Below are 26296 nucleotides of genomic sequence, written 5' to 3'. Positions count from 1 at the left end.
AAAACACCTCCAAGCATATTACTAAAACAGCAATTAAACGTGACAGGCATAAGCATTTTCAACCGCTACAGGCTGACTTGGTAAAGCTGTCAATTTTAAGCATTAATACAAATCCCCTAGAAAATACCAAGTATACCGATTGTCTCAGTGTTGTCTGAAACACTCGCCAGCTATAAGGTGTTTTTAAAGCCTGGTGTGTAAACTTCTACCAAAGTGCACTGGCCATGCATTTAGTGTTGGGCAAAAGGGCCTCACAGTTTAGAAAGGGACCCAACTTCCAATGTTTAATTGATATTTAGCCTTTTTCTTAAGATTTTTTCCCCCTCTCCTTTTCAAACTTTACAAGTAGACTTTAAGTGTCTTATACTTTTGTGCCAAAGTGCCAGAAAACCAACTGTCTGTTTCTTATGCTTACCCAGATTCAACTTTGCTTTTGCTGTTCCATTTGTAAGATTTTTAAGCATGCTCGCTGCTCCCCCTGAGTTACCCTATTTCTTTAAAGAGCAAGAGCACTGGCACCTGGAGTCCTAGACAGAGCGAGGCTGGAGCAGCAACCAAGTATGAAGGAGTTGTAAGAAGACCCCTCACCCCGTGGTACTGAGACCACTCCTTCCTTACTGTTCCAAAGATGAGTTAGTTAAATGCATGGTTTAAGACGAGCTTGCTGTTACGGTGATTGCCCCCAGCCCGCACCCTGCCAACTATACCACGATGGAACCATCTATGAATTATTTCCCGACATGTGAGTGGTCTCAAGAAAACAGTGGTATATATTTATTTTTCTTTAAAGAGCTCTTTTAACTGTGAATTTTTTTTTCTAAGATTTTATTTACTTATTCAGAGAGGCAGAGACACAGGTAGAAGCAGGTTCCCTGCCGGGAGCCCGATGTGGGACTTGATGCCAGGACCCCGGGATTACAACCTCAGCCAAAGGCTCAACCACTGAGCCACCCCAGGTGCCCTTGCTCTTTACTTTCTTAATCTAGATTTAATTTCTCAAGTTAAAATGCTCGAGTTGCTATTTTCTGAGAAAAGTCTTGTCTTGGAAATTGCTGGGACTGCTCCTAAAGGGAATGATTTTCAGCCCACGGGACCAGCACACCAGTTTGATAAAGATGATCCCTCCACTGTTGCCATCCGAGATTTGGGTTCTCATCTGCAATGTCTCAGAAAACAATGCTTTGTGATTCTACGGTGTAAGTTAGCACTGGGGTATTTATTAAGTTGGGGAGAAGCTGCCATCTATACCTCAAGCTGCAAGATTTCCTGCTCTACCTCCTTTCATCGATTCTTCTGGATGCCACACCTCTTGAAATATTTGTCTGCACTTCTCAAAGGGTGAAAGACTGTAGCTGTTGGAGCTCTCCTCTGTGCAACCCTGGGGAACTGGGTCTGGTCTGACTGGGAGGCCCTGGGCAGATTCTTCTCAAGCATGGAAACTGGAATCAGGATCCCAGGTCTAAGTCCTTGCTCTGTTACTTTCTAGTTTGTGAACTGAGGGAACTAATGGCTTTGAGTCTTAGTTTTTCTCCTCTTTAACATGGGGATAGTAACAGTACCTAACCTAATCCTAAGGAGGGTCGAGGGTTAGATGAGAAACTGGATGTGAAGAGTGCTCTGTGAGGCAATACCCTGAAGGTAAGCCAACTTTGTGAAGTGTAATCCTCCTGATTAGAGATAAACTGAGTATTGGAGAGGCTGTTCATCTCTTAGGGACTTATGAGAAATAATGGCAGGGGTAGCCCCCCGATGAGATCCCGCTCCTAACTCAAACACCTGCGCTCACCATTGGAACTCCCCGAGCTTTGCTTCTCCCACTGCCTTTGGTCGGTAGTGACACCACCACCCGACCTCCGCGCTAGTCCTAGTCTAACCACCACAGTCCGACCTGGGGTCCAGTTCTCTGCGCCTGGACCATCCCGGTTCCTGCTGTCTCAGAAGGAAGACACTGCCTTTCCTTTATGTGGTACGGAAGCAGTTCCTCCACTCTATTTGTGCCAAGCCAAGGCTTGGGCAGTGTTTCTGTGATGTCGCCTCTGAATTCCTGCCATCAAACAATGACCTTGTTGCAGAAAACCAGCTAAAAACCTATCCCCACAGATGTTCTGGAGACTTTTGGAAAGTGGGTGGCTATAGATGTTCACTTACGTCTATTTAAGTGAATCCTATGGTTTCCAGAATTTGCATAGCTAGAGCTTTTGAAGCAAGCTGGCCCAGTAGTGTATTTAATTTCTTAGGAACCCAATTCATGGATTCTTGAATAGTGACTGCATATATTCGTTTTGATGGCTCTGCTCAACTCTAACTCCCTGGAATGAAGATCTCAGGAAACATATTTAGAGAGAAAAGGAATGCAACTTTTCTCATACCATTTGGCTAAAAGCTTAATGAAGAAAACATGGATATCTAATTGAAAGGAACTTTCTTAATGACAAGTGCAATTAAAACTTTGGGTAAAGGAAAAACATTTGCAAATTAAACACTTTCTTGTAGTTTTAATTGGAACAGCAGTTCCTTTTTACTTAACAGTAAGTCCTCTTACGAGCAGTGCCAACACAAAAAATCTTTTTAAAAAAACACGACCCACATATTGAGTGTGGGACTGTGGTCTATTACCACCACAGCAAACAGCACCACGGATGGCCTGGGCTAAGGAGAAGCTCAGTGAATGTTCTCTAACTAGAACCCTCAACTACTTAAGAATGGATATTCTTATACCACAGGGCTTGAAAAGAGAGGATAATTACCAGAAACAAATGTACAAACCACAGAGGTAACCGAAAAGAGTGTTCAGTACAGGGGTGCAGCCCTCATGGCAAGCAAATAAATAAATAAATAAATAAATAAATAAATAAATAAATGGAATCATTAAGTTGTTCGCAGTGTATTGGTAGAAAACATAGTTTCTAATATATTTTAGAAATAACAATGCTGTTTAAAGCCTTTTGGATTCTTAGGAAAAATGAAAACAAGTCCCAATAACCCCCTCTTTCTCCGAGGATTCTGGTTCCTGAGGTTTGAGCTAATGGACTTGTTTTGGTGTAAACAGTCACAGGCAGGGGAATCACAAGACCACAAGTTCATCTGTCTGCCACATAGCTGGGCCTCTGCTGAAGTGACTTTTCACGGGACCCGGGCAGCTCTCCACTTCAGGATGGCAGGCCGTGGCCTGGTGTCCCTTTATTTTCATTCATTTTGACAGAGGCACCATTATGGGTTTTTCCTCCTGCCTCAACCCAATTTAAAAGGCATGGCTCCATGTAAGACTGTCTTTATTGAAGTAACCAATCATAATATCGCAAGAAGTGTATCAGCCATATTATTTTTATAAAGACTATTTTTCTGTTCTTGATTTGATGTACATTTTAAAGTAATTTTGACATGTTTATTCCAACCAGGAGGATTTACAGTAATACCCAGATAACTAAAATGAAGAATCTGCGACCCTGAATTCAGAACAACATCCTGTGTCGTTGGAATCCTTTCTCCCAGCGAGTCTTTGGGGAGGATCTCTGGAGGCCTGCATCGGGGCCAATGCCTGTGTCTCTATTAATGACGCCTCTCTCCTGGACTGCAAAGGGAGACATAACTGTACAGCCTCATCGCTCACGAAGCGTGTCCTCATTACTGACGGGGCTGAAGCTCACGGGGACGCTGAGCTAGAGGATGAGTAGCCCAGCTTTTGCCACACAGCAGCCAAGGTTCAGTGAGGTGAATTAATTCTTCCAATATCACATGACTGTGGGATACCCCCAGCTCAAGAGGGAACCCACCGACCTGCAATATTACCCCCTCTGCAGAAGGTACAGGTACGGGTGTTACTAACGTGCTTCTGGAGGGTCTGCTGTTTTCACCCCAATGGGCCTATCAGCTCTGAGAGCACTGACCATGCTCTTGTGTTATATGCCGGGCATCCCTCATAGTACGAGTACTTAACCGTTTCTCAATAAACCAGGGTCCTATGCCTGGGCTCCATGAAACTGAGTATGTATTTGTCTCATGAATTTTAAATGGATGTAGGAGCACTTTTCTGATGGCCTTCATCAGCTATTTTTAAAGGAACCTAAAAATCTCAGGAAGTTAAGAATCTGTAGAATGACAGCTTTTAAATACACCTCTATGTTGATCTATTATTTTGCTCTGGGTTAGGACCCTTTATTCAGGCCAAAATTAAAAACAAAACCAAAAAAATATAAAAACGCAAAAACCACATTAGGGGATTGAATTGAAAGCCAATGAAAAATACGTAAGCCCCAAGACTTTCAAATAGTTGTATTAAAAGAAGAACTTTCCTCATGGTACCTAATGTGATGCCATAAAGAAGCAATTTAAGTCCCAATACTATATTCTAAAATATGACACAAAATGAAAATTTATACAGAGATGCCATCAAATTAACTGTCAAGGCCCATAAATTTGCAGATGCTTTAAAGGTTTTCTTAATGCAACAAATCTTTGCACCAAGAATATTAACGACCTGCCACAAATCTTGTTTCCCTAATAATTTGTTAGTTTGTTGCTGTTTTCTCAACTTCGTTAACTATTCTCTGTAAAAGTTCTTGCAGTGTCAACAGGAATATGAATGTGAATCCTCTTGCTTTACATTCTTACATAGGGATCACACTCTGTTATATCTTGTGCAAAAAAAAAAAGTCACCTGTATATACATACAATTTTCAGCCTTTTCCAGAATAGAATGCTTCATAATTAATAGCGTCTGAAAAGAAGTTTTAAGCTTCTTGGAAAAAAACATTTATTAATGGCAGAAAAGCCTAATTAATCTATGTAAGCATTCTAACCTAGAGTACAATCGTGGGTGAGGACTCACTACTTTAATAAGAGATTGTTTTATAATTAAGGCCAGCTGCTCGCCTCATATTGTGATAATTGAACAAAAGAAAGCTAATAAGCTAGAACGAAGGTGAAGTTAAAGTCAATGTTTCAAGCAAAACATCAGAGAAAGCCTTGGTGCCGTATTTGCCTGTAAACCCAAGTCTGGGAAGCAGAAAGACGCCCCCCTCTCCCCCTTGCAGGGGATTTTTTCCTTACTGAAGTTACACCCTTGTAACCCCCCCGCCCCCCCTTACTCTTCTGTCACCACCACAGCTGTAAGTAACCCTGTTCCTGGAAACCGCCTCTTTCACGTATGCAGGAAGCAGTTACTGAGCGCCAGAGCTGAGGAAACACAAACGAGCACCGCCAGCCCGTGCGTGAGTGGCTGCTTCTGGCTGGTGCTGGGACCGAGCACCACACAGTGCTCCCTACGAGCGCGGGCTACACGCTGGGCAATAATTACCTCCCATTTTCTTCTGCTTTGCTTCTGTGTGTTCAGAGCCTGTTATCTCTGGACCATAATGATTTTAACCATTACTCTGCACCCATAATAGAAAGAGGCTTGATTCCCTATTTCATGTTCAGAACAAGTGAATGAAATACTCAAAACATCATGTTTAAGTTAATGCTTATTGAATAGGGAGAAGCACAGAAACGGAGTACAGAGAGTTCCCGACTCAACTCTGGCTTTTTATGTACCACTACCCAGCTTAATCGTTTCTTGGGAAATGTAGTAAACACACGGTTACGTAAAGAATGCTAATCCCCATCTACTGAGCCTGCCCCGAGGTACTATGTTCTCATCTATTTCCAACAAGAAACTCGTTTATAACTACAACGAGAAATTCTGAGGTATACACATGGGATTATGTACCGTATTAGGATTGATATGTCCATGGGTCTAAATATATAACATTAAGCAAACTAAAAACACTTTAAAAAAAAAATCTAAAGATATTAAGCAATCTCTACTCCCAACATGGAGATTGAACTCACGACCCTGAGATTGAGAAATCACATGCTCTCCAGACTAAGCCAGCCAGCGTTCCTAAACAGCTGATGAAAAAGAGCTGACCTGCTGATAAGATCTAAACTACCGAATGGATTTACCTGCTTTAGCAATGCTTGCAATGCATAGCTACTGATCAAATAATGCTGCTTTTTCAATGTCAAACAGCAATCAGTATCGTTTAAGCAGCAGAACATTTTTCTAAGAACAGGTGGAAAAGCATGGTGCGTGGATAGAACGTTTGTAAAATAACAATGACGAACATGCAGTGAATGTACTGTTTGGACATGAATCATTCTTAGGTATGATAACCTTAGGTTAAACGATAGGCTGTGAGATCCTGTAACATTTTATCTTTTAACCATTATCACATTGCTGTGGAACAGGACAATGCTACTGGCATTAAGATGACTAAATCCAGTGGGAAAAACCCTCTGCTCGCTGAGCTGAGACCCATTTTTCTGGTGAGCTGAAACAAATTATTTACTCTGAAATGGGATATGCCTTATAGAATGAGATTGGGAAGTCAGACGATACAACAGTGTTTTGCTCTTACAGAGGAATGATGGAAACTGGATGACATCATCCACAGATGTTAATCAATACTTGGTAGATGTCATAGGTAAAAAGAAATACAGGTTTTTTGCAAAGTGTAGCTAAAGCAATTCATTCTAGGTTTTTTTTTTTGTTTGTTTGTTTGTTTTGTTTTTAAGACTGAGAGCACGAGCAGAGTGAGAGGCAGAGGGAGAAGCAGACTCCCCACTAGCAGGGAGCCCGAAGTGAAGCTCAATCCTCAGAGCCCAGGATCATGACCTGAGCCCAAGGCAGACGCTTAACCAACTGAGCCACCCAGATGCCCCACAATTATATTCTTTTATCTGATTCTTTGTTAACAACGTACATGAAATGTACCAAAATTTTGTTTTATAGATTTACAAGTATTCTTTATTATTAAGTAAGGAATGTGAGCCAGCACTTTAACAAAAACTCCGAATCAAATTATTTTCTACCTGTTTTGTATATCTGGAGCCTCTAGAGCTAAAGGGGCAGATCTTTACAAATTGCTAATGTTTCAGAAGACAGTTTCTGAGTTTGACACACACGCATGCCTCCATTAGAAGTTCTGGTAAGGAATGGGCCTCACCTTTTCTTAGGGTAAATGGTTCATATCCTGATTTCACAAAAATAGTTACTGAGTTCCTGGAAACACAACCAAACCGACAGAATATCTGAACCTTTCATAGCCAGTGACTGGTAATGTGTAGTTTTGGAAGAATTAAGGACCAAAAAGTGTTGTGAAAAATAATAAAAGCAAATTCTTTATCTGGCTCTATTCCCGTTACATTCCCTCTTGTATGGGCTTCTCATGTGATCTCTATAGCCTTGCTGACTCATATGATGGTTCTTGAGCCCTCACCTCACACCTACTGAATCAGAATCTGCATTTAACAGATTCCTGGGGATTCCCTGCATATTAAAGGGTGACAAACAGTGATGACCTGGAGCTGCCAAATCACAGGCCTCAAGAGCTGATAAGTCACAACTCTTCCTCTGTTATAACTCCTATAGAAAAGGCAGATGGGTAGGGGCCCTAGGGGGCTGAGGCAGTTAAGCATCTGACACTTGATCTCAGCTCAGGTCTTTTTTTTTTTTTTTTTTAAAGGCTGGGGGCGGGGATGCAGAGAGAGAGAGAGAGAGAGAGAGAGAGAGAGAGAGAGAGAGAGAGAGAGAATGCCAAGCAGGCTCCATGCCCAGTGAGGAGCCCATTCCCAAGACCCTGAGATCATGACCTGAGCTGAAATCAAGAGTCAGATGCTTCACCTACTGGGCCACCCAAGGGCCCCTTAGCTCAGGCCTTGATCTGAAGGTATGGGTTCTGGCCTAGCCTCTTGAAATGAAAAAAAAAGAAAAGGCAGGACACAGGCTTCAGTAGTTCAGTTGAAATTACTTCTCTATGGTCAAACCATTGGCCCCTTGGTTTTCAACTGCATAAAGATTTTGATATTTGTAAACATTACTGCCAATATCAAATACAACTATGGAATTTAAAGTTCTTTATAGGGTCATGCCTGAGAACTGAAGATTTAATACCTCCACAGACAAAACGTAAACGAGGGCATATAAATGAGTACACGTCAGGCAGATTCTATGGCTGATTTTTGAGAAAAATGCCGCTCACCAGTCACTGAACTGTTCATGGCAAGAGGCAGAGGCTTGACTGATAAGCCGCTCGTGTGCCATACATACTGGTTCTTACCTGTTTGTACTCAGATTCTCTTCCAACCAATACCTGCAGAATGTAGTTGACAGGGTCACCTTTCATGGGTGGTACCGTCTCCCATAAAATTTCACATGAATTTCCTTCCAACTGTGTCACTCGAGGTGCTGAAATACAAACCCACATGTCCAAGCTCAAAACTCAAAGTATCACAATAACCACCCACATTTTGGTGATATTAGAGGCGGAGTGCTTGTGTCCACTCAGACACAGGGGCTTGCCCAGCCCCCTGTAACACCTGCACTGCACCCTTGACACAGCACTAGCAAGCTATTGGTGAAAAAATCCTGTACTCTTTATCCTAGTAATAACTCCTTGGCCTGGATTGCATTTTTGTTAGGTTTTCTTTTCTTTTCAGATTTTATTTATTCATGAGAGAGACACAGACACAGAGACACAGGCAGAGGGAGAAGCAGGCTTCCCGTGGGGAGCCCGATGTGGGACTCCATCCCAGTACCCTGGGATCACGCCCTGAGCTGAAGGCAGACGCTCAACCGTTTTTTTGTTACGTTTGTTAGGTTTTCAATAATATTGAACATGTTCTATGATGAGGCCTTGAGCTGGAGACTTTTGGAGAATGCAAAAATGGGGGCGTAAACTCTGCTTTCAAGGGAATTAAGACTGAGTTGAGGAACGGGGCAAGCAAGGTAGGAGACAAATGCAGAGAGAAACATCTTGTAAAGGAGAGTAAGCTGGGGTGTATGAACAAAGTGGGAGGGGGAGTCTCATCTGTGTGTGAGTCTAAGGAAGGTTTGAGAAGCGTGTGACGTATGAGAGTAAGTCCAAGAGAATGGCCAGCGTTGAGAGAAAGCCTTTAAAAAAATCAGGTTATCTCATATTTATATATATTTTTTTAGTTTATTTTTCACCTGTTGGACTCATAATTCTGGCTTAGAGGAAAATTGTATTAATTGGTAGTAAAGCATTACAACGTTAAGAGAATTTTAAAAGATTTTCTCATAGCTTATGCTATATCTCTATAGCTTAATTCAATACCTGGTATTTTATTACTTTGTAACCAGAACGCCTAACTCCTTTCTGAACCCCCTTTACTCTCCACATTTTTTTTAGAGGAGGTGGTTTCTGCTTGCGATTCTGTACAACACTTGTTTCAAAAAAATAAAGGTCTTCTTAAAAATAAGTTGCAGTTAGTTGGCCAAAACACCATGCAATTTACGGAAAAAAGATAAGGGATCTTTATCAGAAAAAACAGTCTTCCAGCCAAGACAACAATTTCCTGAACTTAAGAGTAAGAAGATCTGATCAAGAGGCAGTGTTAGGAAACTGCCCTTCTGAAGAAAACGTACGTGGAATTCAAGTGCTTTCAACTCCGTGCTCCAATGTCCATCCACAAGCACGCACTCAGAGGGGCACAGAATCACGGAGACCCTCACTGTGGCCAGCCGTCCTTGGGAAGGCGAGTCCATCAGCCCCAGGTGAACGCGGAGGGGCTGGCGGGGACGGCCTGGCCTGGAGAGACGGGCTCACCAGACCCAGGGGAGGCAGGGCCTGGGAACAGGGCCTTCTGCTCACTCCCTGTCCCCACGAAGGGACGGAATGAACTAGGCACCGGCAGGCCTCCGGACAAATACTCAGGGAGCTGAGACCAGGCCACTGCTGCACTTTTTGAAGGCCCCTCTGCACAGTAAGGGCTGGGGCCCGGGGCACAGGCTGCGGAAGGGGCCGGGGTCGGGCACCAGTCATCCCAAGGCGGATCCTAACCTCGGCTCCTCCTGACAGTCCCTGGGCAGGGCGATCCTCAAACCCCCCACAAACCCCTCACGGTCCCACCCAAGGCGTGTCACTCCAGACTGTTCCTCTTCCTTAGCTGTGCCCGGGGGGGGGGGGGGGGGGAGCCTACCACATGATTTGCAGTCCGTCTTCCCAGGGCCTTGAGGAAAGGCCTCCTGGGGAGGTGCCCTCCTTTCTGCAGAAGACCCGCCCGCAGCCTCTCTCCTGGGAGGTGGCTGGGCTTCAAGGGTGCTGACACGAGGGGAGTGTTTGTAAGGTAATTTCCCTTCCGCTCACAGAAGGACTTGCCAGGATTCACTGCCTACAAACCTTTGATGGCCGGGGGGACGCTCTTGGTCGTGCTGAACGTATAGGTTTCGGAGAAGGGCCCTTCCCCAGCCTCACTGGCGGCCTGGATTCTGAAGGAGTAGCACGTGAATTCCGTCAGTCTCTGCACCTTGTAGGTGTGGCTGGGTCCTCTGTAGATGGAAATAAACCTGGAGGAAGGAGCAGAAGCCATCAGCCGCCTGAACTTCCATTAGTGAAGAGAAGCTCGTCGTCACTGTGAACTCACCTTCGACTCAGGGTTAGGCCACGACAGTAACGCTACCTGGGCACCTGAGAAATGCGCTCTTGACCTGAATTTCCCAAATAACTGAGGCGTGGCCAGAAAATCCCTTAAATTTTAACCTCGATCTTTTGCAAGAGCGTCCAAAGCCCCTTCCCAAACCAGCAAGACGACATTAAAGACTACAGATCTTTGAGAAGACATTTTACAAGGAGGAAAAAAGATGCTCTGCTCCGAATCATCCATCAGGCTAAAATGATGGCAAAGCCGGCACAGGTGAACTGGGCAGTTTATAAACTGGCAGCTTCTGGATCCTCCTCCTCCCGGAACCCGGACTCTTCCGGACTCTGCTAGTTGTGATCTCTAGGGGGGGTAAGCACGGAAGGCAGGCAGGTAGAAAGCAAGGCCTTCCGGCCTCAGGTCTCCCCCGGGGTCTTGAGAAATGTGCACTTTTACAGTGAAACTGGATTACCTGGAACTAGCGTGTACTATCGTCGTTTGTCGTTTTACAGTTAAAGGTAGAACTCTGGAAGTACCCCCCCCCGCCCCCCCCCGCCCCACCCCCGCTCCAGATTATCCAGGATTTCTGCAGGTTCGGGATTTGAGTCCTGCCAGCCCGGGGACATTCTGAGAACCGCCGCCCGCCCTGGGCTGACAGGCCTGCCGATGCTCCCAGGTGCCAGAGCCTGAGGACAACGCACCGTCTTCAGATACTGCTGGAAGTCGGTCAGACTGAATCACGACGGAAAACCTCTCGACTCTTAGGCGGACATGGCCGGGGCGGGGGGGGCGGGGGTAGGCAGCAACTATGAATCCATTTAGCAAATGTCTCTTGAACATCTGCTGTGTGCCAGGCCCTGTGGCTTCAAGGATGACTAAGAGCAAATCCCTGCGGGCTGGCTGGTCCTGTGCGCGGTCAGGACTGTCGGAAAGCAGCAGCGTTTCCCTGTGCCAGAGAAAGGTCCCTCGATGGAGGGGGAGGGTGGAGGAGGAAGGAGGATGGAGGATGGAGGAGGAGGAGGATGGAAGGATGGATGGAGGAGGATGGATGGAGGGATAGAGAGATGGAAGGAGGGAGGGAGGGATGGATGGAAGGAAGGATGGAGGAGTCTAAAATTCAACAACTTTTTTAGAGAACTCGTCAGAGCCCATACTTATTTTAAAACCTCCACGCACTCATCGGCCTTCACAATTTGGGTTCCTGAGCCCCAGTCATATCACTATTTAACACCCCCTCTGCTCCGCCAGGCAAGGAAGCACCTTTTACTGAGGGCTGAACACCTGCGATTTCCAGGAAAGCCAGAGTCCACTCCGACCCGGCGAATACCATGGCAACCTGCCCAGGGCCCGCCACGTCCCTCCGTGACGAGGTCACCCGTGCTGATGCCCGAGGCAACAGCTCCTCGTTAACGCGGCCTCACCTGGGCCAGTCTCCGCCCAGAGCAACCGCCCTTGGTTACGCGGCACAGCGGAACCCCTGGTTTAAGAAGTAGACAAACTTGCCGTAAGAGCCCGGGCCTTGGGCACATCTGGAGAGGACGCCGAGCACCAGCACCGCCTCCCCGCCACGCCCCGCTCTAGGAGGCCGCGTCCTTTCGAAAATAAGGTCAAACCATCTGCGTGGACGGGAGCACTCACGGGGCAGCTCTTCCTCCCGTCCTTTCTAGAACGAGCACGTGTCCGACCGGTTCTCTAGTCTCACCGTCTGTCTACTTTGGCAATAAGAAGTCATGACTTGCTTGCTGCCCTGCTTTGTGACCTCTTAGAACAGGCGCGGAAGGAGCCAGGGGCCTGTCATTGTGCCAGCCAGGTACAGAGCCCTGTGTGAGAGGAGGGAGACGATGGACGCCCAGGCTCTCTCCTGAGTACAAGGGACACGGCGGCCAGGGGAGACACCAGGAAGCCTAGCAGCTTTGGGAGGAACATTCCCGAAGAGGTGGCGGGGCCAACCCCAGCCCCAACACCTGCTCGGAGAAGAGGCAGTGTCCTGCCCTCTTGAGGCCTGGTCCTGAGCTGGACACACGGGCCCAGGTCAGAGGGAGCCGGCGGGCGGCCAAGGGGGCCACTGAAGACACGGACGGCAAGTGTGCAAAGAGTTTAAAGGTTCATACGTTCATCACGTTAAGGTCTCCTGTGGCCTCCTCCTCCTCGAGGAGACGCGAGAGGTAGAGCAGAGAGGAAGGGAGTGCGAGGCGAGGCGAGGCTGTGGGCAGGGGAGGAGGAAGGTGGGGAATCGGTCGCCACGGTCGGGTCTGGTCTCATGCCTCTTTACTTTTAACACAGCGGTTTATCAGACGCCTGGTCCACGGACTCCAGCGAAGCGCTGCGTCCCAGTCAGCCACAGAACCCTTCACGGAGCCCCGCCCGCCGTTCAGGTCTCCGGAGAGCGCTTCCATCCCGACAGCCGGTCCCGCGCTTTTACTCCAACTCTCAGGGTTCCGAAGGGTTTCAATTTTGAGAACTCGAAGGGCTAACACGGGTCTCACGCCGCCTCCCCGGCCACCCGGGCGCCCCCCACCCTGCGCACCAGGGCTTCGGCTTCGTCTGCCTCCGTGTCCTCAGTTCCCTCCTCTGGGCGGTACCTTCTGATTCGAGCGAGGGCGACCACCGCAACCCAGAGAGCTCACACGCCAACACGGAAAGGACACAGTCCCTCTTTTACCGCAGTCCTGTACTTATTTTCCATCATTCCAAGAGGCGGGAGAAGAAAGAATCTTCTTTCTTTGGAGCCAGTGATTTATGCCACTTGCGTGGTGGCCTCTCTAGGAGGCTCGTAGGTTAACACCCTGTGGCTAGGACCACCCGGGGAGAGATTAAAAATATTCATCAAATATTTGTTTTACAAAGACCAACTGAATTTTTTCTTTCCTAAATCTTTTTTGTTTTTTTTTTTTAAGCAACCTTCATTTTAAAACTCATTAATAAGTCAGCCAGAGGCCTCTGGTGATAGAATTAAACACATGCTACGCGTCAAGACACAATGATCGAAGGTGACACGTTTTATGTGGAATCAAGGATCCAGCACCTAGAGCACGTCTTTGCCATGGAAAGGGGACAGGAGCCATCCAGCTTTGCAGATTCCACCCCCCTCCACTGCCCCGCCCCCCCGGGTCAGCGTCTGGGCTCCACAGGGCCTGGGATTCAGAGTCGGAGAATCTGGAGCAGCTGGGGTGCCCACCTAATCAACAGATGGCCAAAAGTCTCTCCCCAAGACCTCAATCCCTTGACTTCTGAGGGTGAGAGGGTGGCCCAGGCAACAAGGGACCCACTCTGTGGAGATGTTCCGATGCTACAGAAACACAATGAAATATGCGTAGCAGGTGGCACGGTTCCTGGACTATAGGAACTGCTCACTGAAGTCACCGGGCACTTTCAGTGTCAGTTCAGGCTGAGGCATATGCAGCCACGGCACCCCTGTGGAGCCACAGCTCCTTACCAGTCGCCCCGAGCTGGGGGCCTAGACTGGCACTGCCTCTGAGGGGTCTTCTGCTCTGTTCTCTACCCCTGCTGCCCATGGCCACGTACCTCAGGTGGCATCAGCCCCGTGACCCAGGCTCCTGGGAAGACCAAGTAAGAGGACTGCAGTGGGAACACCTGTAAAGCTGCCCCACTGGCTCAGGAACGGAAGGTACAGTGGGCATGAAGAATCTCTGCAGGACACAGGCTTGAGTTTGAATTTAGGTTCAACAGCCTGGCTGGCGATCGTGGGCTCTACGGCAGCCATGTAAGCCATCTCCATCTGCGCAGAATGGTGCGATAACGAACACTGTCCCCCCTCAGAGGCGGTTGTGAGAATCCAACAGGATAAAGCAGGCAGCTCTCGTTACGAAATGCCTACTCCTTGTCGTGATACTAATACTAATGTTATTAATGACGAGACACCAAGGTTGATGAGCAATTTACCCTGTTTTTCAATGTTGGAGAAGCCTGACGGATGCCCCCAGGATGGTATCCCTTACTTGCATCCCCTTAGGCTTTCCTGAGCCAGAGAGAAAGCTGTCCACGTGGGTACCATCCACCCCCCACACCCCCGCCCCAACCCGGTCCTGGTGAACCCAGGCGGCTGAAGGCACATGAAGACGGGGTTCTGTATCAATGCAGTCCATTAATGGAACCTAGGGAAAGGACAAATGGGAAGAAATGCTCTCTCGTACTAAAAATATTTACTCGGAAGGGGAAACATAAGTCAAAGGTCAGGTGGGTCACTGAAAGTTTACAGTCTAGATGAATTCTTTATGGCTCTGCCTCCAACTTGATTCAGCCTTGACAGTAAACCCTTGTAACGTAGTGAGCACACATGGATTTTTGTATTGCCAATTTAACAGTTATTTTAAAAAACTGTTCTACTACAAAGATGCATAAACACCTTGGCCACAAGGCACAGTCTGTTACCTTCACTACGGACTCGGACAAGCTGATAACTCTCCAGGCTGAGCTTCCAGACATTTGGGATAATAATAACCATCTTGTTCACCTGGCAGGAACGTTTATGAGATCCTAGATGAGAGGAGCAAGTAAATTCTACGACTTCTTATTAAATTTACGCTAGGAAGGCAGAAACAACAGATTCTTGACAGTTTCAAGAAGTTGTAGGGGAAGGTCATACTTTTAACCTCGATATTTTAGGCTTTAACACATTATGAAAGATTCCTTTTTTGCAGTGAAGTGCAACTGAAGGAAGAAATTCAGACACGTTACGTCTTTGAATGTTTATTTTAAACCACGTTCGAGTAAAATGACATATAAAGAACTGAATTTAAAAATCTATTTCCTCAAAAGTTTGGTTTAAAAAAAAAAAAAGGAAAAGAAAAATCACCCAGGAATGCCCTGGATGGCCCATCACTTAAGTTCATAGTAGAAAATGAGGTAAGATTAAGGTTTTTGTGTGTTTACTACCTTGTTGCTACCTTATAAGCCCGAGAGGCCCATTACAGGCTAACAGTAGCTCGTTAATATTAACGCCTCACAATGATCTACCTGTTGACCTAAACTGACTTCCAGTGTCCTAAAGGCTGAAGATGCACATTTCAAAAGTTGCTCTGCAACACCACAAATCCACAGTAAGCTCAGTACAGCCCAGTCCCGACCTGTAACAGTCCTTAACATGACATGTCACTGCCTCCATTTTCTCTTGATCCCCCTGGACCACATGGGCCATGTGCATGGGGAGGAGAGAGGGACAATCTCCTACATTACTGAAGCCATGTTTGGGAATGGAGAGGTTCAAAACAGGAATGGGCAGTATGTGTCCTCATTCCACCAAGAACACGGAGTCCCGTCATGTCTATGCAGAAGCAGATGGGAGCAGATGGCATCATGTGGGGACACCTGAAGCAGGGAAGGTGCATTTCCTAAACTAGCTTTGATGTCAGGGAGCATCTCCCCACGTTCTCAGCTGCGTATAGGCCTACTGGCTTGTGGGTGACCCAGCTGTAATACTTTTTCGTTAGGTTTCGTTGCATGCCCCCTTTTCTAAGAAATAAAATGTCAGTGTCAGTGTAGCTACCGATGAGCACTCTACAAAGAATAATAGGTAATTCCTTTCTTCAATTTTTTTTTGTTCAAACTGTACTTAGTTATCCATATATTAAAAAAGAGACTTATTTTTCAAAAAAAGGATCTCAGGATGAAGACCACCTGAGAACCCTGAAACCTCCCATTCTGCTTTCTTTTCAAGTAAGCATATGCAGGGAATCTCATCTTCAAGGATACTCTTCCCAGAGTCTTTCAAATTTCGGTTGTCTATTTCTATTTTAATGGGCTTGCCTCAATCTTACCTGACTTAGGAAAAAAATGCTGAGAAAACTGCTATCTAATTCCATTCTACTTATGTTGAAATAGATAAAAAAAAATCTATTTTCAAATAGGAAAAAAACAACAACCCTGTAATCTGAATTTTTTACTTCTGGTCCAATTAAGATCTCTAACAGTTCATTTAGCATCACTTAGCTCTGCCCATACCTGACATTTCAGCCTGAAAACCGACCAAGTTAGCATTACTCTTTATTTTGTAGGCTTAATTTTTATGCTTTTCTAAGACATAGGATGCTCCCCACCCCCCCAATCCTTCAGGGACTGGAGACAGGCAGCATTAGTTCCATTTTGCAGAGGTAGAAACTAAGGCAAAAAGAAGTTAAGGGACATGCCTCCAGCCATCTAGAAGCTCAGTAACAGATCAGGGATTACAGTAGAGATTTGATACCCCTGTGGAGAACCACAATTGCCTTCTGGTGATTGAAGGTTATATCACAGTGTCATTTACCCAACAAGGGTGATCATGGGCATCTGGACTATTCCAGAAAAGCAAACTAATACCGAGGGTCTCCGCGGGCCCTGAGCTAGTTGCCTGGCATCTTGTATCTATTCAGCAATATGCTCTGAGAAATAGAAGCAGGGGTTTGCTCTGTAACAGGCACACATTAAGAAAGCTCAATTCTCCTGTAGCGCTCATCCACTCCGGCGACTTTTGTTAATCGCCTAGTGTGTATTTTTTCAGGGTTTCTTCCTATAGATTATTTTCTGTCCCTAACAGTAAACAGTCATATTGGGCACATTAACAAAGGCCCCCCCTCCCCCGCCCAATTTTGTCTGGTGAGGGGAAAAGTGTCACGGGCACAAGGGCAGAGTTAAATGGAGAGCAACCGGTAATTATCCAGTCTTATTGGCGCCCTCTCCCCCATCCCCGTTTTGCTGGAAATGCATGGGCTGTAAAAGGCAGTGGCTATCTGGCTAAACCCGAACAACAGATTAGCCGTAAATGCATTCCTGGAACTTAAGTTCCTCTCATCTCGATGCTGTGTACAATTATCAGGAACATGGACCCATGAGGGTCAGGACAAGAATCAGCATCAACTCAAATTCTGTTAGGGCAGCATAACGTTTCATTTCAATAACACAGACAAATGCACCTTAAAAATCGTCAGTACAGCCTTGTGATCTTAAAAGGCATGACTTGATCTTGTTATTCTAATCCTTGTATTAGGTTAATGCAGCATTATGAAAATGTTTACTTTGGGTGTATACCCTTCTTGCATACACAGGAACTAAAGACATTCAGATCTTCTGTGCTAGATTGGCTAAGAATAATAGACTTAATCACTGTACGGTCACACTAGGATAATTTTTGTTTTTCTGCTGAAATTGAATAAAATCTCTTGTGCTGTCTGCTCATTGTGTCCCATTAACTTATTTTCTCAGCAAGATAAGTTCCTTACAGGGAGTCACATACTTCAAAAGACTTGGCACATTATAGTCAATCAGGAAAAAAATGATGATTGAACGATTATATTCTAACTGCAAGGAATAAACTCAGCCATAGTTTATGGCTTCAGAGCCATATAAAGCGCGGCTCTGAAGCTGCTACATCAATATGTAGTCAGTGACCTTGGGCTGGGAGCCTTGTGAGTCAAAAGCTTGAATACAGGGAAAACAAATGTCCTGCTCAAGGGGGAAAAAAATTTCAACATAGCAAGTCCAGGTGACTCAGATGAGTTCTAGGTCGATTTACCTTGAGGCAAGGATCCTTTTCGGGATCCCTTCTATTTTACATGAAATAGCCCCAAATTTAAAAAGAACCACATGTACAAGAACAAGAATAGAAAGAGGCATTCGGCTGGAGAAATATCTGTGCTTTGCAGATTGTATCCTTGGTTTCCACCAAATCCTGAGTGTTTATCACTAGTCTCCAACCTAAGGCTCTTTTGCAAAAGATGATAAGATTGGAACCCTTTTAAGATTCACACACCCTCTTATCTCCTCTGAGAAACCTTCTCTGCTCATTTAATTTTAAGCCTATAATCATAAATTGAAATCATAATAATCATTAAAATTAAATTCAAGTCAACTTACCAAAAACAACCCATTTTTTTTTCATTTAGCTGGTAGAAGTCTTTGGGAGAAATCCTATCAGCATAGAAAATATTTCACTTTTTTATTCAAAAACTAGATAATGCAGATAAAAGCTCTCAATGTCTGGCACTTTGTAGGTGCTCGATAAATAGAAGTGTCCTTTAGGAAGTTTGGAAATATATTTTTGGCCCAACGTTATACTTACAAATCCAGGCTCATTTCAGATTTTTTTGACTGAGAGGTGAATAAATACAAGAAACAAAGCAGCACATTGTAGATATAAAGCCTTAGGGGCTTGAGACATTAAGAGGTCACTTTTAAAGAAGTTAGTAGCTTTCCCATTCTTTTCTTATTTGCCCAAAGCAGAGACTGAGAAATGAAGGAAAAATAGACCGTGTGCCCTAATCATTTACAAGAGACACCCTTTTGTAAAGGATTTTGCTCACACATGACCTACACAGATTCAGTGCTTTCATGTGAAAAAGGTAGGAAGGGACTCAGTTCACCTCCTAGTGTAGCCTCTGTTTTATGGATGAGGAGAAAGACCAATACTTTAGAGGCCAAATCAAGCCAATTTTAATTTCATCATTGCCAAGCACGGAGTTATTAGTTTTTGCTGTGCTTCTGTTGCAAAATGTTTTAAGACTAACATTACTTTCATAGCTGACCAGGACAGCTGAACAACTCCCACTTTGGCGGCTCTCCCTTTCAATGCCGAGTGCCGGTGCGGAAAAGAAATTAAACCCTCAATTAAGTCTACCTCTGGTTCTCACCTCGGCCACAAGCAGGGCACGTAATATTTTTGCCACACACACGATACGAACTTATTCGTAGTTAATGAAATCAATGCATATGCTGGGGAATGTGTGTACTTTTCCCAAAAGTCACAACTGGAAATCACTGTGGCAACAAGTTCAATGAAAAAAGTCTGCTCCTTGAATGAACGTAGGTACTTTCAACTGGACAAGGCAGGTCCAAGTCGCAAAGAACCTCGAGGAGACTAGCGGGGACAGAAACTATGCTAATCACGAGAATTCTAACATATCCAACTCAGAAGATTTCTCCCTAATCCTTGTGAATTGAAGATCCAGAGTTAAAGGCAGGCTTGGATTTAAGGGGCCAATCGATACAAGAGTTCAGTTTCAAGACACTAAGGAAGGTCATCTTCAAACTCAAATTAGGCCAAGTTTCATCCTATTAAATCACAGGAAAATTGTTCCACAAATAGAACGAGAATTTATTATGTTCTATACTCCCATCACTTTAATAACTTTCTGAGAGCACTGACAAATCTAATTTAAAAAAGATAAATTTGGTCCCCAGATCATAAAATTAAGAAAAATAATGCTCCTAATGGTAAGTTTTCTTAAATTGCCATTTAAATTTAGGCAAGTCATTTATTTGATTAACAGTGCCATCTCTGGGCCTCCTCCCCCACCCCACCCCATCCACCTTTTTTTTTTTAAATAGCAAGAATTGATCACTGGATTCGCACCCTTTTCTGTCTGGCGTCTATTTTTATTTATACATCTCATGACAGCATACTCATTTGGATCAGCGTTCACGGGCATCTGTACAGTTCTGCATCCGAGGTGCCCCCCCGCAGACACCCGCCCGCGCAGGGCAGGGCTACAGCAGGGCGCAGAGCCTCTGCTCTCCCCGCATTCCTGGGGGTAACGACAGAGGCAACCGCACAAGAAACCAGGCAGGCCTCCCTGTGATCCCAATTCTGCTACCAGTGTGAATTGTTTCTGGGCTTCGCTTTTTCTAAAGCAGTACACTAACTAGAGGATGCCCTCTAATGGAGATTCTCTCTACCACCAAAGGGCAGCCAAAAACCCAGGGAAAAAAACCAAAAGGCTCCTTCACAAATTTCCCCAAATGCTAGGTTTAAATATTTATCTAGGATTTCTGTTAGTCCATAATTCTCGTTCATGCCAGCCCTCTCCAGTCGAGGAGTCCCCTGCCAGTAAAATAATGAACATGCATCCAAAGGTACAGAGCACAGTGAGATGAATGATCTTGTCTACGTGCGAGAATGCATTTGATCTCTAACGGACCTACCAAAAGCAGCCTCATTTTCTCTGCGCTTTCCACACTAGGACCAGTTTCAAATAGGACAATCGCTTTTTGTTCTTTTATAGTCAAATGACTGGGCTTGACAGGTCCTTCAAAGTCAAGTTGAAATGTCACCTGTCTCAAAAGAGCCATTCCTGGTCTTTGCAACCAGATGGTCCCTGCCTCCTCCAGCCTCCCAGAGCACTTCTCTCCATGGGCATTAATGTTCTGAGACCACTTGTGGGTTGGGATTATGCTGCTGGAGGCAGGGGTTTGTTCTTCCTTGATCTTGGTCTCCACCAGAGGTCCCCCCCTCAAACAGGGCCTTCCCCCCAGCAGGGCTCCACTGCACTGCAATCAAAGCAGCTGAGTCCAGAGTTAGGGGGTGAAGACTGGATGGGGGTTTCTGTGCTAACTACACCAGTTCCTTGCATGAAGGAGCAGGAGGCTGTGATGCACGAAGTGGGAAGATAGAAAGGGTTTTGTGTTTAGCAGATAGGCCACAGGGACGTAGAAGCAGGTACCTGCTCTGTCAGGGTGTCTCGGATTTTTGGTCACCCCCACCGCCACACACACACACACCCACCTCCTTCACCTGATTCTCTGATTTGGACTTTTAGTCACAGAACATTCAGTCATCATTACCTTTTACTCTGCATCTGAATTATTCCTACATACAGTTCAGAAGCCCAGCTTCTGATAGGCCATTTTCAGAGGAAATGAAGTTAGGCTCAATAAATACTATGTGAAAGGCTGGATTTGATTTCTATGGCCAAGAGTATTTCCTGGGCGTGGAGTCTTATAAAGAACCTCCTGTTTGCTCTGGTTAATTTGATCTTGCATTACCCATAGTTACAGAGTACAATCCCCATCTGTACATCACCACAGCTATTTCAGATTGGTAAACATGTTTGTCCTGATGGTCGCTGAATATTTAAAAAGCTAACATCTCTTCCTGAGTTTTATCTTTCCCTCCGTGCTTGTGACTAATAGAACGCTGTCACGTAGCATGGACTTAAATGTGACAGTTTTCTTTTTTGGGTCATTTCTCTCCATTATCTGGCTTGGCGAAAGGAAAAAAAAAAACCACATAAAGATTCTCACATGTCGGCAAATCAGGGTCTTCAGAATGTCGGTCTGTAACATTTTCAACAGAGAACAGAGGGTACAAAGTGCAGGACCCCCATAGATAGGCAATCTTTTTCAACCAGGAGGAAGAGTGTTTTATCAGAGGCCCAATGAACAGGTGAGGATGCTCTGCAAGCTGCAGCCACAGAACGTCCGGCATTCCCTGCCGCCGTCTCACCTCTTATTTCTGTCCTCCAGCTGCAGCGTGTACACCATGTCCTCGGCTGCGTGGGTCTTGGTGTTACTGTCTCCCCACTTCAGCTTCAGGCTCTGCGGCCCTGCTGCAGCACATTCCAGCCTCGGAGGCAAGGGTGGTAACGGCCGAGTCTTTGCCCTAATGAACTGACTAAACGGTCCAACTCCGATTTCATTTATGGCCTGAATTCTGATCCTGGGTAAAGGGAAAAAAAAAAAAACACAAACATTGCAGGTGTAAGCAGCAGCGATTCCTCATTTGAAATAAATAAACGTTGTGTGGGGGTATTCCGTGTATGTGCCCCTAGAACAATACCATGGAGTAAAGAGAAAAACAAGTAATTTGGGACAAATCAAGCCTACGGCAGCTTGGCAAACAGATTATATTCTCCCCTCAAAAAAAAAAACAGCAAAAAGAAAGCAATTACCAAGGTATCTCTTAGTTCTTTACTTGAAAAAAAAAAAAAAAGAGTCTATTGTCAGAGGAAGACATCCTAAAACATGCTATTATATTTCATTCCAGTTCCCTGTTAATGAATTGCCTCCAAGTCAGTTTTAGGAGTGAGAAGGGCTACAAAGAATACGTGAAATAGGAAAGCAAGAAGAGTCTCCTTCAGGGTTTAAAAACAAAGTACAACTCTTCAACAGCCTTCCTCTCTTCTTCCGTATGGTGTGGACAGTCTTCTCAATAACCTGACATTTCCACAGCTCCGCTCACCTGAAGACCACTCATTCTCAGGTCTGCCTCTCCTCCACCTTTTCATGCCCCACAGATAGGCCTCTAGGGGAAACCTCCACTCAGGCCCCAAAACACATGATCATAAAAAATAAAGTCAGAGATAAATTCTTAGGAAACTTATCAATTTAAACTATTCTTATAATTTAGTTTGATGGGCTTTTCATTTATAGTGATTATTGCTCACACTCAACTAAAAAATACTACTTAGGTCCTACAATACCTAAAATTCATCTTGTGACCTCAAATTAGCATTAATTTTTCAAAATGTACAGGTTACATAATTCAGCAAACCAGTCTAATCATATGCCTGCTGCTGGTGGAGAAGGAAGCAAAGGCGGGTTAATTACAGGTGAAAGGAAGCAAGTACAGCCCATGCAGCCATTAAACTGGGACAAAAGAAACGCAGGAGCCATTTAAAAATTCCAAAAAAGTCCATCCTGGCTGAAGGGTCTGGGGAAGAATGTAAACTACCACCAAATCAGCACAGCAGAGAGTTCACCAGTGTTTCCCCTCCACTGTCCCCAGACTGGACTCAATGCAGCCTGAAATCTGGGAGCAGACATCTGCAGGAACTGAGGGCTCTAGCGGAAGGAAGCCTGGCTCAGGGAAAGGGCTTTCTGGATGCTCAGGGTACATGGGGAAAATCCCCCATTTTTTTCTTTTTCTATTCTGCATTCTCTCACTCCCCAGCCCTTACACAATTACTTCAGATTAATAGAATAAAGAAGAAAAAACACACGAGCCTATCAAATGGTATAGAAAAAGCACCTGGTGAAATGCAACTTCTATTCATAATAGAAAAATTCTCTGAAAATTAAGGGTAGAAGGGAATTTTCTCAACCTGAAAAGGGTGTCTATAGAAATACCTACCGGCAACACTGTATTGAATGGCGAAAGACTGAATCATTTCTAAGATTGGGAACCATGTGAGGATGTCTACTCTCAACACTCCAACTCAACATCAGGTACTAGAAATCCCAGCCAGTGGTGGGAAAAATGGCATAGAGACAAGAAAGAAAGAAACTAATACTATAAGACACTGCTGAAAATCTTAAAGAAGAACCTAAATAGAGAGAGACATTATGTGTTCATGAATTGGAAGACTGCACAGAAAACAATGTTAATTCTTGCCAAATTGATCTATAGGTACAATGCAATTCTAATCAAATTCTAACAGGATTTTTCTTAGTAGATCCAGAGAAGTTGATTCTAAAAGTTATGTGGAAAGGCCAAAGAGCTAAAATTGCCAAACACAAAATTGAAAAGTAAGAAAAAGTTGAAAGAATCACACTTTCTGATTCAGGACTTACTATAAAGCTACAGTAATCAAGACAGTGTGGTACTGGTAAGAGACAGACACACAGATCAATATAAGAGAATACAGACTCCAGAAATAGATCCACACAAATATGAATGATTGATTTTTGACAAATGTGCAAAAGTAATTCAATGGGGGAAATAATAGTCTTTTTAATGAATAGTGCTAGAACAATTGGATTAGCAATAGGAAAACAAAATTCGATCTAAAACCATGTATCTTATTCTAAACTTACTTCAGAGTGGATACAACATAGATCTAAACATAAAATATAAAACTTTTAAGAAGAAAACAAACAGTATTTGTTACCTAAAATTAGGTAAAGGGTTTTTACCTATGATGTGAAAACCTGAAAACCAGAACAAAAAAAAAAAAAAAGAAAAATTGGACTTCATCAAAATTTAAACCATTTGTACTGTTAGGAGAATGAAGGTAAGCTACAGACTGGGAGGAAATATGTGTAAATTATATAACTGACAAAAGCCCTGTATTCAAAATGTATAAAAACCTCTAAAAGTCAATAGTAGACTGGAACAGACACTCCGACCAAAGGGGATACACTTGATGGCAAATAAGCACATGGAAAGGTAGTTAACATCGCTGCGAGTCAGATGATGAGACTTAGAACTACGAGGTACCACTATATCCCTATTCAACTGATTAAAAAAAAAAAAAACACCTCAGTACCATGCTGGTGAGGACGAGAACAACTGCAACTCTCACATACTGCCAGTGAGAATGCAGATGGTGTAGCCACCTTGGAAAACAGTTGTAATATGAAACTCCTTATCAAGCTTAATACACACGTACATGACCCAGCAGCCCTGCTTCTTGGTCTTAAGAGAAATTACAACTTATGTTCATATAAAACCTGCACACAAAAATGGTTTTGGCAGCTCTAGTCATACTCAGCCCAAACTAGAAAAATATCTGCCTCATTGTTTGGAATGTAGCAAATACTCATCTCTGATAAAGTACAGCAAAAATCCCATTAAAGAGAGTCTGTCTTTTCCCAGATTCTATTAAGCCTCTTTGGAAATCCTGCTTATCACTTTGGTGTGACCTTGGGGAAATTACCTAACACCTTTAAGTAATAGTTTCCTTATTGATAAAATGGGTATAGTAATATCTTTGCTGCATTTAGGAACAAATCTGATTACTTAGTAAAGATAAGGTATATGAAAAGCATTTTCAATTTTTAAAAATTTTATATTATATGACCAGAGAAGGATTCACGATGGCCAAAAGCACTTTGGTGAACCTAAAAGTGCTAATTTATGGAGTTGCCATTCTTATGACTTCTTTTGAGACTGTTATTCCTTTCTCAAGGGAAGAAGACGTGCTGAGCATCCGTGAGGAGTGCACTGCACTAGGCCTGCAAACATGCGGCCTCGGTTTACTTGATTATCTACAAACTCACTTTATAATTTGAGTAATTTGTCAACACCACCTATGTTTTCCAATCCTCCAAATTAGGTGAAGGAACCAGCAACACCTAAAAGGTTAACTTCTCTGTAAAGCATCCTCAGAAGGTGAGGGGGAGACATGGTGCTGGGAGACAGACGGGGAAGTGTTAATGACCGCCGCAACGAGCGACACCGAGAACTGGCTCTGCTCACAGGACTGGGCTCTGGAGCAGGAGCTGGTACTTCCTCTTGCTTTCAGAGATGAGAAAACCGCAGTTAAACCCAAAGAGGTTAAATAACTCAACACAGTCATTCTTGGTGTTGAAGCCTAGATTTGCTATGTATGATAGTGACCCTAACTTCTAGGCTGAACCCATGAGGTAGGAATTACTCCATTTTACAAATGAAGAAACTGAGGCCTGGAGAGGCTCAGCCATGTGCACTGACCTACACAACAGATGGAGGTCAGATCTGCTGTGAACTTTGTCTTTTCTTAGGCTTCAAGTCTTTCGTCTATTCTGGGACATATACTCTCCTCCTAGCATAACTAGAACCACACACAGTTTCTAATCCAATCAAAAGGTAATTTTAATTCAGATCATGCTTTCGGTTCCACAACTGCTGTTTGCCAATAAAGTGGGCATCTATAACAGTTAAAAAATGTGTTTTCACATTATTTAAACAACTTTTGGCCTCAGAGTCAACCACTTACATTTTAAAATATCTCAACTTTTTAATCTACATTTTTATGCAACACATTTTGCTTCAGTAAAAATGCATGAGAAACATTTTTCTGTGTAGCTGATGCACTGAACTATGTTACTTAGTTCTAATAAGTTAAAACTTGAAACTGAAATACAACTGAGGAACTGATAAAATGAAAGGAGGCCACAGGGCACTTGGTTGGCTCAGTCCACTAAGTGTATAGCTCTTGACTTCAGGGTTGTAAGTTTGAGCCCTACACTGGGTCCAGAGATTACTTAAAAATAAAACTTAAAAAAAAAAAAAAAGAAAAGAAAAAAGAAATGAGGCCATGTCTTCTTGCATTCTGGTAAAAATATTACATACTCTGAGTCTAGGAAGCTGAGAAAGCCCAACAAGGACTATGATAGTTGCTGTTTGTTTGGGGGTCAAAATAACTTCCTAATTCAGGGAGAGGTCACTCAAGCCTAATGAGCAAAACAA

The 26296-nt window shown here is 44.3% G+C and overlaps 1 protein-coding gene across 4 annotated transcripts in view; it reads right to left on the bottom strand.

Moving 5' to 3' along the window:
• Positions 1-26296, bottom strand: part of FNDC3B (fibronectin type III domain containing 3B) — a 337868-nt gene that overhangs the window by 4267 nt on the left and 307305 nt on the right. For all 4 annotated transcript variants that reach the window (XM_055307872.1, XM_055307873.1, XM_055307871.1 and 1 more), the window contains 3 exons: positions 21632-21844; positions 10182-10348; positions 8100-8227 (listed from right to left, as the gene is read on the bottom strand). In XM_055307872.1, the coding sequence (XP_055163847.1) occupies positions 8100-8227; positions 10182-10348; positions 21632-21844 (508 nt within the window). The remainder of the gene's footprint in view (positions 1-8099; positions 8228-10181; positions 10349-21631; positions 21845-26296) is intronic.

The sequence above is a fragment of the Nyctereutes procyonoides genome, unplaced genomic scaffold (genome assembly GCF_905146905.1).
Source record: "Nyctereutes procyonoides isolate TBG_1078 unplaced genomic scaffold, NYPRO_anot_genome, whole genome shotgun sequence".
Taxonomy (NCBI): domain Eukaryota; kingdom Metazoa; phylum Chordata; class Mammalia; order Carnivora; family Canidae; genus Nyctereutes; species Nyctereutes procyonoides.
The sequence above is the reverse complement of the archived record's forward strand: the minus strand, read 5'-3'. Positions and strand labels throughout refer to the sequence as shown.